This window comes from Hyla sarda, chromosome 1 (assembly GCF_029499605.1).
Source record: "Hyla sarda isolate aHylSar1 chromosome 1, aHylSar1.hap1, whole genome shotgun sequence".
Taxonomy (NCBI): Eukaryota; Metazoa; Chordata; class Amphibia; order Anura; family Hylidae; genus Hyla; species Hyla sarda.
The window spans coordinates 25347196-25363212 of record NC_079189.1 but is presented as its reverse complement, the minus strand read 5'-3'; the positions used below and the strand labels follow the sequence as shown (position 1 = coordinate 25363212).

General features: G+C 47.2%; 1 protein-coding gene across 1 annotated transcript in view; it reads right to left on the bottom strand.

Moving 5' to 3' along the window:
- The window catches only part of LOC130324636 (kyphoscoliosis peptidase-like), a 50660-nt gene that overhangs the window by 23015 nt on the left and 11628 nt on the right, over positions 1 to 16017 (bottom strand). Inside the window, exon 2 of the mRNA XM_056553265.1 lies at positions 992 to 1619. Within this exon, the coding sequence (XP_056409240.1) occupies positions 992 to 1594 (603 nt within the window). The 5' untranslated portion in view covers positions 1595 to 1619. The remainder of the gene's footprint in view (positions 1 to 991; positions 1620 to 16017) is intronic.

Sequence of the window (16017 nt, the reverse complement as noted above, 5' to 3'; positions counted from 1 at the left end):
AGAGGGCAGTGACTTCACTGACATACAACCTATTGAATTATTAGAGGGCAGTGACATCACTGACATACAACCTATTCAATTATTAGAGGGCAGTGACATCACTGACATACAACCTATTGAATTATTAGAGGGCAGTGACATCACTGACATACAACCTATTGAATTATTAGAGGGCAGTGACATCACTGACATACAACCTATTCAATTATTACAGGGCAGTGACATCACTGACATACAACCTATTGAATTATTAGAGGGCAGTGACATCACTGACATACAACCTATTGAATTATTAGAGGGCAGTGACATCCCTGACATACAACCTATTCAATTATTAGAGGGCAGTGACATCACTGACATACAACCTATTCAATTATTAGAGGGCAGTGACATCACTGACATACAACCTATTGAATTATTAGAGGACAGTGACATCACTGACATACAACCTATTCAATTATTAGAGGGCAGTGACATCACTGACATACAACCTATTGAATTATTAGAGGACAGTGACATCACTGACATACAACCTATTGAATTATTAGAGGGCAGTGACATCACTGACATACAACCTATTGAATTATTAGAGGGCAGTGACATCACTGACATACAACCTATTCAATTATTAGAGGGCAGTGACATCACTGACATACAACCTATTGAATTATTAGAGGGCAGTGACATCACTGACATACAACCTATTGAATTATTAGAGGACAGTGACATCACTGACATACAACCTATTCAATTATTAGAGGGCAGTGACATCACTGACATACAACCTATTGAATTATTAGAGGGCAGTGACATCACTGACATACAACCTATTGAATTACTAGAGGGCAGTGACATCACTGACATACAACCTATTGAATTATTAGAGGGCAGTGACATCACTGACATACAACCTATTGAATTATTAGAGGGCAGTGACATCACTGACATACAACCTATTCAATTATTAGAGGGCAGTGACATCACTTAGTACCTGGCTGCTCACAGACAGAACATGATCATCAATGTGGGTAAAATCCATTGCAGATAACAGTTCTTGTCTTTTCTTCCTCTTAGTGGGGGTTGTAGCTTGAGGCTTCTTACAGAGATCACAAGGTCTGGTCTTGTCTGTAGGACTGACAGCAGGCTTCTTAGGGGTAACATTTCTGTAATCTCCACTTGTTTTCGGAGACTTGGCCATTGGGTTTTCTTGAATCTCAACCTTTGTTGACCAGAATGTAAAAACTTCCTTTCTGCTTCCCACATTTGTCTTTGCTTTATTTTGTTGGCTGGTGACCTGGAAGGTCCCAGATATGTGGTCAGCGACCAGCTGGTTAGATGTTTTGGTGGAGATGTTGCCATAATTTTGCTCATGTAACTCATATATATTTCCATTCTGGATGTCTAGAGTCTTAGACTTGGCAGACAACTTGATGTTTCTTGTACCTTGGATGGGATCTTCAGGCTTACACTGTCCTGGTCCCTTGGTACATTTCTTATAATTGTTATTATTAACATTTTTCAGTAATGGGATTTTTAGGGGAAGAATTTGATCACACTGGACATTTTCTGTCCCAATGCTGTTACCACGACCCATTTCCGAGACCAGACCAATGAGGAACCTGGGGGTAAAAAGAAAACAGTGGTTACCATGTTTCAGAGCTTGGTCTTTGACCAGCAAGAATAGATTACATTGGTGGTGTTACAGGTCTATGGGTGGCTCTAAAGTGATCACTTGTCAATTAAAAACTGTTAACTAGTGTCTTTATAGGACTGATGTGACTACTAGGGGGAGTTGCTGTGAAGTTGTGAACAGATCTATTTTGGTTTCTTGGATCCCATCAGCCAGTAACATGTATTAGGCAATACATTGTATAAAGAGTAGACCTAAAACTGCTTCGTCTATGGCTGTGAGGCAGCTTACTGCAACAGAAAGCTTCCCCTTCACCCTAAACTTCTTATTTTACCAAGCCTAGTCCTCGTAAGTGTCACAATGCCGGCTGGCAGGAGGTGGATCCTCTGTGCCAGAGAGGGATTGGCGTGGACCGTGCTAGTGGACCGGTTCTAAGTCACTACTGGTGTTCACCAGAGCCCGCCGCAAAGCGGGATGGTCTTGCTGCGGCGGTAGTGACCAGGTCGTATCCACTAGCAACGGCTCAACCTCTCTGACTGCTGAAGATAGGCGCGGTAGAAGGGAGTAGACAGAAGCAAGGTCGGACGTAGCAGAAGGTCGGGGCAGGCAGCAAGGATCGTAGTCAGGGGCAACGGCAGGAGGTCTGGAACACAGGCTAGGAACACACAAGGAAACGCTTTCACTGGCACAATGGCAACAAGATCCGGCGAGGGAGTGCAGGGGAAGTGAGGTATACATAGGGAGTGCACAGGTGAACACACTAATTAGAACCACTGCGCCAATCAGCGGCGCAGTGGCCCTTTAAATCGCAGAGACCCGGCGCGCGCGCGCCCTAGGGAGCGGGGCCGCGCGCGCCTGGACAGGACCGATGGAGAGCGAGTCAGGTACGGGAGCCGGGGTGCGCATCGCGAGCGGGCGCCACCCGCATCGCGAATCGCATCCCGGCTGGAGGCAGTATCGCAGCGCACCGGGTCAGTGGATCTGACCGGAGCGCTGCAGTAGCGAGAGTGTAGCGAGCGCTCCGGGGAGGAGCGGGGACCCGGAGCGCTCGGCGTAACAGTACCCCCCCCTTGGGTCTCCCCCTCTTCTTGGAGCCTGAGAACCTGAGGACCAGACTTTTGTCTAGGATATTGTCCTCAGGTTCCCAGGATCTCTCTTCAGAACCACAGCCCTCCCAATCGACCAAAAAAAAGGTTTTCCATCTGACCTTCTTGGAGGCCAGTATCTCCTTTACGGAGAAGATGTCCGAGGAGCCGGAAACAGGAGTGGGAGAAACAAGTTTGGGAGAGAAACGGTTGATGATGAGTGGTTTAAGAAGAGAAACGTGAAAGGCATTAGGAATACGAAGAGAAGGAGGAAGAAGAAGTTTGTAAGAGACAGGATTAATCTGGCACAAAATTTTGAAAGGACCAAGATAGCGTGGTCCCAATTTGTAGCTGGGAACACGGAAGCGGACATATTTAGCGGAGAGCCATACCTTGTCTCCGGGAGAAAAAATGGGGAGAGCTCTTCTTTTCTTATCAGCAAACTTCTTCATGCGTGATGAAGCCTGTAAGAGAGAATTTTGGGTCTCTTTCCATATGGTGGAAAGATCACGAGTTATTTCATCCACAGCGGGCAAACCAGAGGGCAAGGGAGTGGGGAGGGGGGGAAGAGGGTGACGGCCGTACACCACGAAAAATGGGGATTTGGAAGAAGACTCAGAGACTCTGAAGTTATACGAGAATTCGGCCCATGGTAGAAGATCTGCCCAGTCATCCTGGCGGGAGGAAACAAAATGCCGTAAATAATCACCCAGGACCTGGTTAACTCTTTCTACTTGCCCATTGGACTGAGGATGATAAGCAGAAGAAAAGTTTAATTTAATCTTGAGTTGTTTACAGAGAGCTCTCCAGAATTTTGACACGAATTGGACGCCTCTATCCGAGACGATCTGCGTGGGCAACCCGTGAAGACGAAAAATGTGTACAAAAAATTGTTTTGCCAACTGAGGCGCTGAAGGAAGACCAGGAAGAGGAATAAAATGTGCCATCTTGGAAAATCGATCAACGACCACCCAAACAACAGTGTTGCCACGGGATGGGGGTAAGTCTGTAATAAAGTCCATACCAATCAGAGACCAAGGCTGTTCGGGGACAGGCAGAGGATGAAGAAGACCAGCGGGCTTCTGGCGAGGAGTCTTATCCCGGGCACAGACAGTGCAGGCCCGCACAAAATCAACAACATCCGTCTCCAGAGTCGGCCACCAATAGAAACGAGAGATGAGTTGCAGGGATTTCTTGATGCCCGCATGGCCTGCGAGATGGGAGGAGTGACCCCATTTGAGGATTCCGAGGCGTTGGCGTGGAGAGACGAAGGTCTTCCCTGGAGGAGTTTGCCTGATGGAGGCTGGAGAAGTGGAGATCAGGCAGTCAGGAGGAATGATGTGTTGCGGAGAGACCTCTACTTCCGAGGCATCCGAGGAACGAGAGAGGGCATCGGCCCTAATGTTCTTGTCGGCAGGGCGAAAGTGAATTTCAAAATTAAACCGGGCAAAGAACAGAGACCACCTGGCCTGGCGAGGATTCAGCCGTTGGGCAGACTGGAGATAGGAGAGATTCTTGTGATCGGTGTAAATAATAACTGGAAATTTTGATCCCTCCAGCAGATGCCTCCATTCCTCAAGTGCTAATTTAATGGCCAGTAGCTCTCGATCCCCGATGGAGTAGTTCCTCTCCGCCGGAGAAAATGTCCTAGAAAAAAACCCACAAGTAACAGCATGCCCGGAAGAATTTTTTTGTAGAAGAACCGCTCCAGCTCCTACTGAGGAGGCATCAACCTCCAATAGGAAGGGTTTAGATGGGTCAGGTCTGGAGAGCACGGGAGCAGAAGAAAAGGCAGACTTGAGCCGTTTAAAGGCGTCTTCCGCTTGAGGAGGCCATGACTTAGGATTGGCATTCTTTTTGGTTAAAGCCACGATAGGAGCCACAATGGTGGAAAAATGAGGAATAAATTGTCTGTAATAATTGGCGAACCCCAAAAAACGTTGGATAGCACGGAGTCCGGAGGGGCGTGGCCAATCTAAGACGGCAGAGAGTTTGTCTGGATCCATTTGTAGTCCCCGGCCAGAGACCAAGTATCCTAGGAAAGGAAGAGATTGACATTCAAACAGACATTTCTCCATTTTGGCATAAAGTTGATTGTCACGAAGTCTCTGAAGAACCATGCGGACATGCTGGCGGTGTTCTTCTAGGTTGGCAGAAAAAATCAGAATATCGTCCAGATACACAACAACACAGGAATATAAGAGATCACGAAAAATTTCATTAACAAAGTCTTGGAAGACGGCAGGGGCGTTGCACAGGCCAAAGGGCATGACCAGATACTCAAAGTGTCCATCTCTAGTGTTAAATGCCGTTTTCCATTCATCCCCCTCCCTGATGCGGATGAGATTATAAGCACCTCTTAAGTCCAGTTTGGTAAAGATGTGGGCACCTTGGAGGCGATCAAAGAGTTCAGAGATAAGAGGTAGAGGATAGCGGTTCTTAACCGTGATTTTATTAAGACCGCGGTAGTCAATGCAAGGACGTAGGGAGCCATCTTTTTTGGACACAAAGAAAAATCCAGCTCCGGCAGGAGAGGAGGATTTGCGGATAAAGCCCTTTTTTAAATTTTCCTGGATGTACTCAGACATAGCAAGAGTCTCTGGGGCGGACAGAGGATAAATTCTGCCCCGGGGTGGAGTAGTGCCCGGGAGGAGGTCAATAGGACAGTCATAAGGCCTGTGAGGAGGTAGAGTCTCAGCTTGTTTTTTGCAAAATACATCAGCAAAGTCCATATAGGCCTTAGGGAGACCGGTTACAGGGGGAACCACAGGGTCACGGCAGGGAGTACTGGGAACCGGTTTAAGGCAGTCCTTGAAACAAGAGGTACCCCAACTCTTGATCTCCCCTGTGGACCAATCCAGGGTTGGGGAATGGTGTTGAAGCCAGGGTAGTCCAAGGAGAATTTCAGAAGTGCAATTGGGGAGGACCAAAAACTCAATTTTTTCGTGATGAGGTCCGATGCACATTAGGAGGGGCTCCGTGCGGAAACGTATGGTACAGTCCAATCTTTCATTGTTAACACAATTTATGTAGAGGGGTCTGGCGAGACTGGTCACCGGGATGTTGAACCTGTTGATGAGAGAGGCCAAGATAAAATTTCCTGCAGATCCGGAATCCAAGAAGGCCATAGTAGAGAAGGAGGAGGTAGAGGCAGATATCCGCACAGGCACAGTAAGACGTGGAGAAGCAGAGTTGACATCAAGGACTGTCTCACCTTTGTGCGGAGTCAGCGTACGTCTTTCCAGGCGGGGAGGACGGATAGGACAATCCTTCAGGAAGTGTTCGGTACCGGCACAGTACAGGCAGAGATTCTCCATGCGGCGTCGTGTCCTCTCTTGAGGTGTCAGGCGAGACCGGTCAACTTGCATAGCCTCCACGGCGGGAGGCACAGGAACGGATTGCAGGGGACCAGAGGAGAGAGGAGCCGGGGAGAAAAAACGCCTCGTGCGAACAAAGTCCATATCCTGGCGGAGCTCCTGACGCCTTTCGGAAAAACGCATGTCAATGCGAGTGGCTAGATGAATGAGTTCATGTAGGTTAGCAGGGATTTCTCGTGCGGCCAGAACATCTTTAATGTTGCTGGATAGGCCTTTTTTAAAGGTCGCGCAGAGGGCCTCATTATTCCAGGATAGTTCTGAAGCAAGAGTACGGAATTGTACGGCGTACTCGCCAACGGAAGAATTACCCTGGACCAGATTCAACAGGGCAGTCTCAGCAGAAGAGGCTCGGGCAGGTTCCTCAAAGACACTTCGAATTTCCGAGAAGAAGGAGTGTACAGAGGCAGTGACGGGGTCATTGCGGTCCCAGAGCGGTGTGGCCCATGACAGAGCTTTTCCAGACAGAAGGCTGACTACGAAAGCCACCTTAGACCTTTCAGTAGGAAACTGGTCCGACATCATCTCCAAGTGCAGGGAACATTGAGAAAGAAAGCCACGGCAAAATTTAGCGTCCCCATCAAATTTATCCGGCAAGGATAGTCGTAGGCCTGAAGCGGCCACTCGCTGCGGAGGAGGTGCAGGAGCTGGCGGAGGAGATGATTGCTGAAGCTGAGGTAGTAGCTGCTGTAGCATCACGGTCAGTTGAGACAGCTGGTGGCCTTGTTGCGCTATCTGTTGTGACTGCTGGGCGACCACCGTGGTGAGGTCGGCGACAACTGGCAGAGGAACTTCAGCGGGATCCATGGCCGGATCTACTGTCACGATGCCGGCTGGCAGGAGGTGGATCCTCTGTGCCAGAGAGGGATTGGCGTGGACCGTGCTAGTGGACCGGTTCTAAGTCACTACTGGTGTTCACCAGAGCCCGCCGCAGAGCGGGATGGTCTTGCTGCGGCGGTAGTGACCAGGTCGTATCCACTAGCAACGGCTCAACCTCTCTGACTGCTGAAGATAGGCGCGGTAGAAGGGAGTAGACAGAAGCAAGGTCGGACGTAGCAGAAGGTCGGGGCAGGCAGCAAGGATCGTAGTCAGGGGCAACGGCAGGAGGTCTGGAACACAGGCTAGGAACACACAAGGAAACGCTTTCACTGGCACAATGGCAACAAGATCCGGCGAGGGAGTGCAGGGGAAGTGAGGTATACATAGGGAGTGCACAGGTGAACACACTAATTAGAACCACTGCGCCAATCAGCGGCGCAGTGGCCCTTTAAATCGCAGAGACCCGGCGCGCGCCCTAGGGAGCGGGGCCGCGTGCGCCGGGACAGGACCGACGGAGAGCGAGTCAGGTACGGGAGCCGGGGTGCGCATCGCGAGCGGGCGCCACCCGCATCACGAATCGCATCCCGGCTGGAGGCAGTATCGCAGCGCACCGGGTCAGTGGATCTGACCGGAGCGCTGCAGTAGCGAGAGTGTAGCGAGCGCTCCGGGGAGGAGCGGGGACCCGGAGCGCTCGGCGTAACAGTAAGGATCTAATGGTGAAGTTGGAGAGGACCAGGAGTTACAGGGCCAGATCTGCCTAAAGGCAAAATAGGCAGCCACCTAGAGCGCTGTCAAAGACCGACCAGGGGACAGGGAGAGTGAACCCTAAACTGACCCTAAAACTGCTCTCCCTGCCTACTTGCCCATCCACCCTAACTGGTGGATCGACAACTGGGCACAGTTCCCTCCCTGAACTAAAGTGCAGGGGCCTAAAAACACATACTAATAAATAGTCGGTCACAAACCAGAAACATAACAGGAACATGGAACTCTATAGTCTAAAGTTCAGAGGATACAGATCATTGAGCAGCACAGAGGACACTAAGGATAAGCGGTCATGAACAGAGCACACTAAAGATCACCGGACATGAACAGAGGACTCAGTGGTCATGAACAGAGGACACTATTGATCTGTAGTCATGTACAGAAACTCCAAAGATCTGAAATCAAGAACCAATAAACATACAGAGTTCAAAACACCAGACAGGAAAATGGAACAGACTCCAGGTACAGACTGGAATATAGCATAATCCCCTAGAAAACCTCCGGTAGACACAGGAATAACAATACCCTCTGAGCCCCCATGGACAGGTAAACGGGATCTATCGCTAAACAGGAATATACACAATCCCTAAACCTCCAGTAGACACAGGATCAATCTCCCAGAGTCCCCATGAACCGGTGACAGGGATATCTAGTTACAACTCATAAAAACGTGTACAACAGGATATAAGACAGGAATAATCGCAATCGCTCAGAAAACCTCCAGTAGACATGGAGTCCCCATGGAGCAGAAACAGGGATGCCTAGTTACAAAACCTCCAGTAGACACAGGATTGTCCCCATGGATCGTTAACACCGTGTGAACAGATACATAGCAGAAAGGACATACAAATCCTAAAACCGACTATACAAACAAAGATTAAAATCTACTAAAAGCTTGCTATCTAACCATGGGTAAAAGCCCAGAATATATATCAAAGATAAATGCAAGGTGCATGCTAAAACAGAGATAGTAGATTAAAAGCTCAAACAAAGAGTGTTTCACCCAAAGCTCTATGCAGCATGTCCATGTGTAACAAACTGGATCTCAAGTCAAGATGTCAATCACCAGCCCAGAGGCTAGACTGGGCTGACTTTAAATAGACACACCCTAGGAGCTATTGGCTAGCAAGCCAAAAGGCTTTAACTCTTCCATGACCAGGGAACATAAAACTGTTCACACACAACCAAACAAAAAGCTGTGTGTGAACACAGGCCAATACAGACATGACAAGTGCCCTCTTGATGGGGGGGGGGGGGGTGCTGCTCTGCCTGCTACAAGAAAGTTAGACAACTAGCATTCAAACCACTTGCTCAGCCAGCAGCATGGGGAGGGGGTTTGTTACAGTGTGTCACCCCAGTAGTAAGGCTTGTTACAGTGTGTCACATCAGTAGGGCCGTTCCAATGGGCAGAGTCAAGGGGGAGGAAAAATGTGCTTTTCCTAAGGTGGCAAAAATCCTTGCACCAGCCCTGAGCAGGTGGACCCAGGATTCTCCAGATTTCAAGAGCATGCAAATTTGTTTTACTTTCAATAACCCCAGCTAAGAATCTTATCTGTTTACTAGTGTCTGTATAGGGATGCTGTGACTACTAGGGGGAAGTTGCTGTGACTTTGGCAGGGATATGTGGTGGGACTTCAGGAAGTCATCAAAAAGTTCTGGGACTCCCAGGCATATGTGGAGGGTCTATTGGGGATTGGGAGTGGGTGCCAGTTGAGACTACTGGGGAAGAGAGAAGCAGTTGTGACTATTAGGGAGGTGGAACTACTGGATGAGTGGTTGTAGGATTGCCATGACTACTGGGTAAGTGGGACATTGCTGTAAGGGTCCTGCAGTGCATACTGGGGGGGGGGGGGGGGGGGGGGGGCGGGTTGATCTGCTAGCCTAATTATTGTTGGGATTATTAGATTAGTGCGAACCTGGCCCTACAGGATGTCATCATTGGCTCCTAACTTCTGAAGTGTTGGCCCCCCTAGACCGCACTTTGTATCATCTCAGGACATTATAACCTAGTGCATTGTGAGGAGCTGTTAATGTCGACAGGTTTTCTGCTATTTGACTCTCCATAAATGCCCGCGTGGAATGCTATTAATATTGTTGGTGCATTGTTACCTCTGCCAAGTGCAGGTCAATGCTAAACAAAGAGTATGGGTTTTTCTATTATTAGTATACCCCTCCTGGAGAGCTGCCGCTACATGGAGGCCACCCGTGTATTATTAGCAGGGGTGAGATCCTACACCTTTTATTTTCCAAAGAACCATTAAACAACCTGTCATCGAGCCATGAAATAGTCCGATCATCACTGCAACAACGTAACAACTGCTCTGCGCTAAGAGATTGACAAAGTGATACAAATGCTTACGTTTTGTCCAGTTCTATGTATGAAAGATGGTCACTATTGTTTCAGACAACTATCCTCCATGTGATAGTCTATGTAATTCCTATCATATTTATAAATTAGTTAATTTGCCAAAAATGACGTCTTGCTCCAAAAAAAAATTAAACATTTTTTTCTCTGCAATCTGCTGTCCTCTGCCTGTTTTAGGGCAAATCTTTCTCTAGTAACAGCACAATCAGGATAAATTACAGAACATAGGGATTGATTGCCATAAGCTATGTATAGGAGAAAGAGTGATGACCCGTACTGTTTCTCAAAGGTAAATCAAGGCTTCCCTCTTATTTATCACCACCCATAAAGCTCAGGGCAGCTGTTCCTTGTGCAAACATCACTATTTCTACTGCTATATGTGCTGCAGTGTAATCTTCCCCTCCTTTCTACTTTTCAGGCAAGACTAGTTCAGTACTCAGTGTAACCCTTTCCCTGTTGTACTGCTGCGGTTTCTTTTCTTCTGTTTACATACCACCTTGCAAAGCCAGTTCATCAGTAACCCTGTCTATCCTGCATGCCATCTATAGTACTGAACTGTGTAAATCAGTGTTTTCCAAACTGTATATCTGTGGTGACACAAGGGGGGTGCAAGGTATACTTGTCAGGTCGTGACGCCAGGGCACCGTTAACCTATACACAGTCCGAGGTGGAGACAGCTTCTCCTGGGCCAGGCAGGTGTAGATGGTACAACACTCACAGTACAAAGCAGAGTGGAAGGGATGCAGTGTAACCCGGGGGAGCCCTGTTGCCTTGCCGGGACTTATGGTGCTTTTCACCCACTTGAATTAGGTAGACTTGAGACTTGAAGATTAAGAGATATCCTACGCTGACTAGGGTTCTGCTAAGGTCCAATTATTGACACCGCCAGGGTATGATTCACCAACTCCTGTGCTGGGAACACTTCCAGAAAGGTGGGGTTGATTTGATAAGAGATTTTCTTTAGGCTTCCCTGGGAATCACCTCACACTTCTTCCAACTCCTTTCCACACTGTAGCTTGCATGGAGCTTTGCTCAGCACACAGCTCTAAGCTGAACTTAGACTGGGACAACTCCTCCCCACTACACTATATACAGAGCAATTTGGGGATTCCCGTAGGATAACAGGGGTCACCTGGTCACTCTGCATCTTCTTAAAGGTACAGTTGAGCAGGTTGACGATTTATAATAAATCCTGTGGACATGATTATGTTCCCCTGCGCCTGTGTATTTTATGACTGAGTGGCACTCTCGTCCATGTATTGGTAGCCCAGGTACCAGAGCGCCCCCCGACGTCAGTGCCCGGGACCCTTAGTGGCCCTGTGACATGCGACCGGGCGATCCCCTCTGGGTCCGCAAGGATCGGGCGGTGGACATTGGGACTCCCTGGTGGGCTAGAGAGATATATGTGCCTAGTATGATTGCTATGATCAGGATGAGTGGGGACTATAGTACAGTTTCTTTAACATCGATACTGCGCTGACTAGCGCCTTGCCAACACTTTATACAGCATTGCCCTACAGTAAGATGGCCACCGCTATGCGATTTGCAGCGGTGCGCATGCGCCTCCGGCCAACATACTGACACTACACCGATAGTCATGTGATCTGGTTCCATTTGAGTGATTGGTCCGTTCCTTTACAACTTTATTTATACACACACTGGCGTCCGTCGCCATGACACTGGCTGTATCGCTATACTGGCGTTCGCCGCCATTACACTTGTTACACATGGGACACGCTTCCTCGGTGAGTGACGCCACACACCTGCCCTGAATCCCTATGGTATTTAAGTTGTTTGTTTACATACTTTACTGTTTTTATATTTTATACCATTCTCTGTTTTACCTATGTATAAGATCTGCATAGAAATGTTTTTAATATCACTCACTTGTATCTGGATGACTATTGTACATCCCCTAATATTTTTTTGATGCACTGTATGCACTGGCACTTTATGAATGTTTACATATTTATAATTGTTTGTAATTATGATTGATTTATTTCACCCTCTATATATACTGCGCTGTGATCACTGTTATTTAGCTTGAGAATGGTGTTGTGAGAACACCGAAACGTCGCTGCTGTTTGCTTTTGGAATAAAGCCACTTTTTTGATATTTTCACTACTATTGAGTGCTGCGGTCATCCTTTATGCTTTATATATATATATATATATATATATATATATATATATATATTACACAAACACAGCAAAGAGCATAAACACAGTAAACAATAAAACAGTGTGCCTATCACCGGAGCAGCAGGCATGCCCGAGGAGATCTGCAGCCCACAGGACAGCCTTTGGTGCTGGGACACCACATATCTCCAGCTGTTGCAAAACTACAACACCCAGCATGCCTGGACAACCAAAGGCTGTCCAGTCTTGCTTGGAGTTACAGTTTTGCAACAGCTGAAGATGCACTGTGGTGTAAATCATCCCCCATCACAGTTCCAGCCTGTTCAGTGGACTTTTTCAAGTACCATGTTATGGCATGGCAGTGTTGTGCTGTGATTGGCTAAAGAAGTAACAGAGGAAGTAACTGTGTGTGTACTACTGGCAATAGGATTCCTCTGCACAGTGCACACTACCGAATTGCAGCGCAGGAGCTTTCCACCCCAGAAATTCCTTACTGAATATCCTCAGTGTTAACAAACCCTAAGATAGTGGTCTGCAAACTGTGGACCTTCAGTTGTTGCATATTTGCAACTCACAGCGTGCCCAGCCGTTGACTGTCTGGGTATGATGGGAGTTGTAGTTTTGCAACATCTGGAGGTCCACAGTTTGGAGACTTAGGCCCTAGGGTAGTGTTTTCCCAACAAAGGTTCCTCCAGCTGTTGCAAAACTACAACTCCCAGTATGCCCAGACAGCCTTCGGCTGTCTGGGCATGCCGGGAGTTGTAGTTTTGCAACAGCTGAAGGTACCTTGGTTGGGAAACACCACCCTAGGGGTTCATTTCCTGCTGACAAAAATGAAATCGAGATCGGAAGTCTGAAGTTTCCTATGGACATCAAGGCCACCTTCAAATATAAGTTTTAATAGAACTCTATGGGGGTCATTTACTAATATTCCTCTTTTTGCCATTTATACTATATACATATTAATGTGCTTTCCGCCTGAAAATTCCATTTTGTAGACAATGGGTGCCAGTGTCTGTACCTGTGTTTGATGGTGCTGTCGCAATTCTTCTGTGATCTTTGCCCCAAAGTTTATTTTTAGCAGCATACAAAATGAGTGTTGTCTCGGGATTTCCCAGGTTGCAGTGTGGCCCCAGACACTACATCACTAGTCAGGTGTTCAGAGGGAGCGTATCTGTGCTTCAATGGGTGAAGCGACTGCTGGGTGGGAGATCATCCTGCAAGACTTTGCAACAGCTGGAGGCCCGCTGGTTAGAAAACACTGGTCTAAATCATAAGAGGCAGCACAGGTGTGTTTCAATGGGTGGGGTGGCTGATGTGTGGGAGGGAGAAAAGGGACCTCACACTTACAAACAAGGAATTATGGGACTTGTAGTTTGAGGAAACAACTCCAACAGGAAATAACCAGTTCACAAAAAAGATAGCCTCAGCTTTATGGTAATCTCACACCCTAGCCATTTAACCCCAAGACAAACAGAGATCCTTCCTAAGCATGTCCATTACTGTCCGGCAGGTAAGTACTAAAATCACCTTTTGGTGGATAACCCCTTTAAGTAACAAAAAAATGGCGTGTGCCGTTAATCAATTTTCCTTTTGAATTTACACAGAAATACTATAATAAACGAGGGCCATTGTGTACAGCGGATATTTCGGAGGCCCTTTCGTAGTTAGGTGACAAGATTGAGGTCGGGATGGTCTCTTTCGCTATCTAATTAACGCGCCCGCTGTTTCTCTATAAGTGTCGTCACTTCTATGTGACATTATCCAGAAATGTAAAGTCTATTGGGTTCAGAGGAGATAGAAGTGATGACTCGGCCCTGGATCGATAGGAAGAGATCCATATTCTTACACCTCCTGTCCTCCCTTATTAAGAGCTGCAAACACTAACACTGTACGTGGCGGCCGACCCTCACCACCTGTCTGCACCGAGACAAGCTGCAGGGTCCTGGCACGCAGCTCCTGGTAGCCGCACAGTCACAGATGTTTATCTTGTTAGGAACCTAATTCCCAAATTGGTGCCAAAATCTTCGGCAAATGCAATCTCCACCTGAGTCCTCCGACCGGCAAATGTGACTTGATAAAGTGCTGTATATATCTCAGCAGCGCTGGTGTTAACCGCTTCATGTCTGCCAATGGATGTGTGAATCAGTGCTTTAAGTCTATGTTCACACGGCGGGCGCTGGCAGAACATGGGTTAGGATTAGGGGGTAGGATTCGAGGTTAGAATTAGGGTTAGGATTAGGGGTTGGGATTAGGGGTTAGGATGAGGGTTAGGGTTAGGGGTTAGGATTAGGGTTTGGTTTAGGGGTCAGGATTAGGGATTAGGGTTAGGATTAGGGGTTAGGTTTAGGGGTCAGGTTTAGGGGCAGGGGTAGGGATTAGGATTAGGGTTTGAATTAGGGTTAGGATTAGGGGTTAGAATTAGGGTTCGGATTAGGGGTTAGGATTAGGGGTTAGAATTAGGGGGTAGAGTTTAGGATTAGGGGTTAGAATTAGGGGTTAGTGTTTAGGATTAGGGGTTAGAATTAGGATTAGGGGTTAGAATTAGGGGTTAGTGTTTAGGATTAGGGGTTAGAATTAGAATTAGGGTTTAGGATTAGGGGTTAGAATTAGGGGTTAGTGTTTAGGATTAGGGGTTAGAATTAGGGTTCGGATTAGGAGTTCGGATTAGGGGTTAGGATTAGAGGTTAGAATTATGGGTTAGAATTAGGATTAGGGGTTAGAATTAGGGGTTAGTGTTTAGGTTTAGGGGTTAGAATTAGAATTAGGGTTTAGGATTAGGGGTTAGATTTAGAATTAGGGGTTGGAATTAGGGTTAGGGATTAGGAAGTGGAAGGCGGCTGTAAAGCAGAAAAGGGTGTGCCTGTGCGAAGGGTCACATTCCACTACAGGGATACAGTTTTTTTCATTACACCGGCTCTAGGACCGCTCGGGAAAATGCGCCGTCTCCATAGACGGCAATGCATTTCTAAGTGGATTCCGCAGAAATTGGCATGTTAATTTTTTTCTGCAGAGGCTGAAATTAAAATTTCCGCAGGAGATGTTCAGCCATGTGCGCGGTGCGGCAGAGTCCTATTGAAAACAATGGGACTCTGCTTCAAAGGAATTTTCAAACAAAATGTTTCCACCGGATTTGGCTTTGAAATTCCACCATGTGAACATAGCCTAAAGGGGTTGTCCAGGATTACAAAAACATTGCAGCTTTCAACGAGAAACAGCGCCACTCTTGTCTTTAGTCTGTGTGTGGTATTACAGCTGTGTACGACTAAGGGTGCAGTAAACACACCTGAAACGCGTTACAGATGTCTCCTGTTTTTGGCTTTTAAACATTAATAAAAAAAACATCTTTTGCATGAGATTTTCCTGGTATTGCAGCTGCATTCTATTGAAGCGTATGGAGCAAAGTTGTAATACCACACACAACCTGAGGACAAATGTGGCACTGTTTATTTATTTATTTATTTTTAAAGAAGCTGCTATGTGAATTCATTCTGCAGAACCTGCTCTGAAATGCATTGCTGTCTATGAAGACTGCGCATTTCCGAGTGGTCCTGGCGCCGGCATGTTTTGCCAGAGCTCGCTGTCTACGGAATGTCGCTGGAAATGTCGGACATTTCGCCATGTGAACATAGCCTAAGAGGTGGGAATCCAGGAGGGGAGCAGGGGTTCAACTGGAAAATTTTGGGTGGGCTTAATTTGAAGAACTAGCCTTGGATGGTGGCCCCTTAGATCCTCAAGGTAGAAGAGGCCTAATGTCTTGTGTGCCCTCCCTCTAATCTAAGCACATGGTAACCAGAAATAATAATAAATATATAAATAAATCTATATATATAAAACTCAG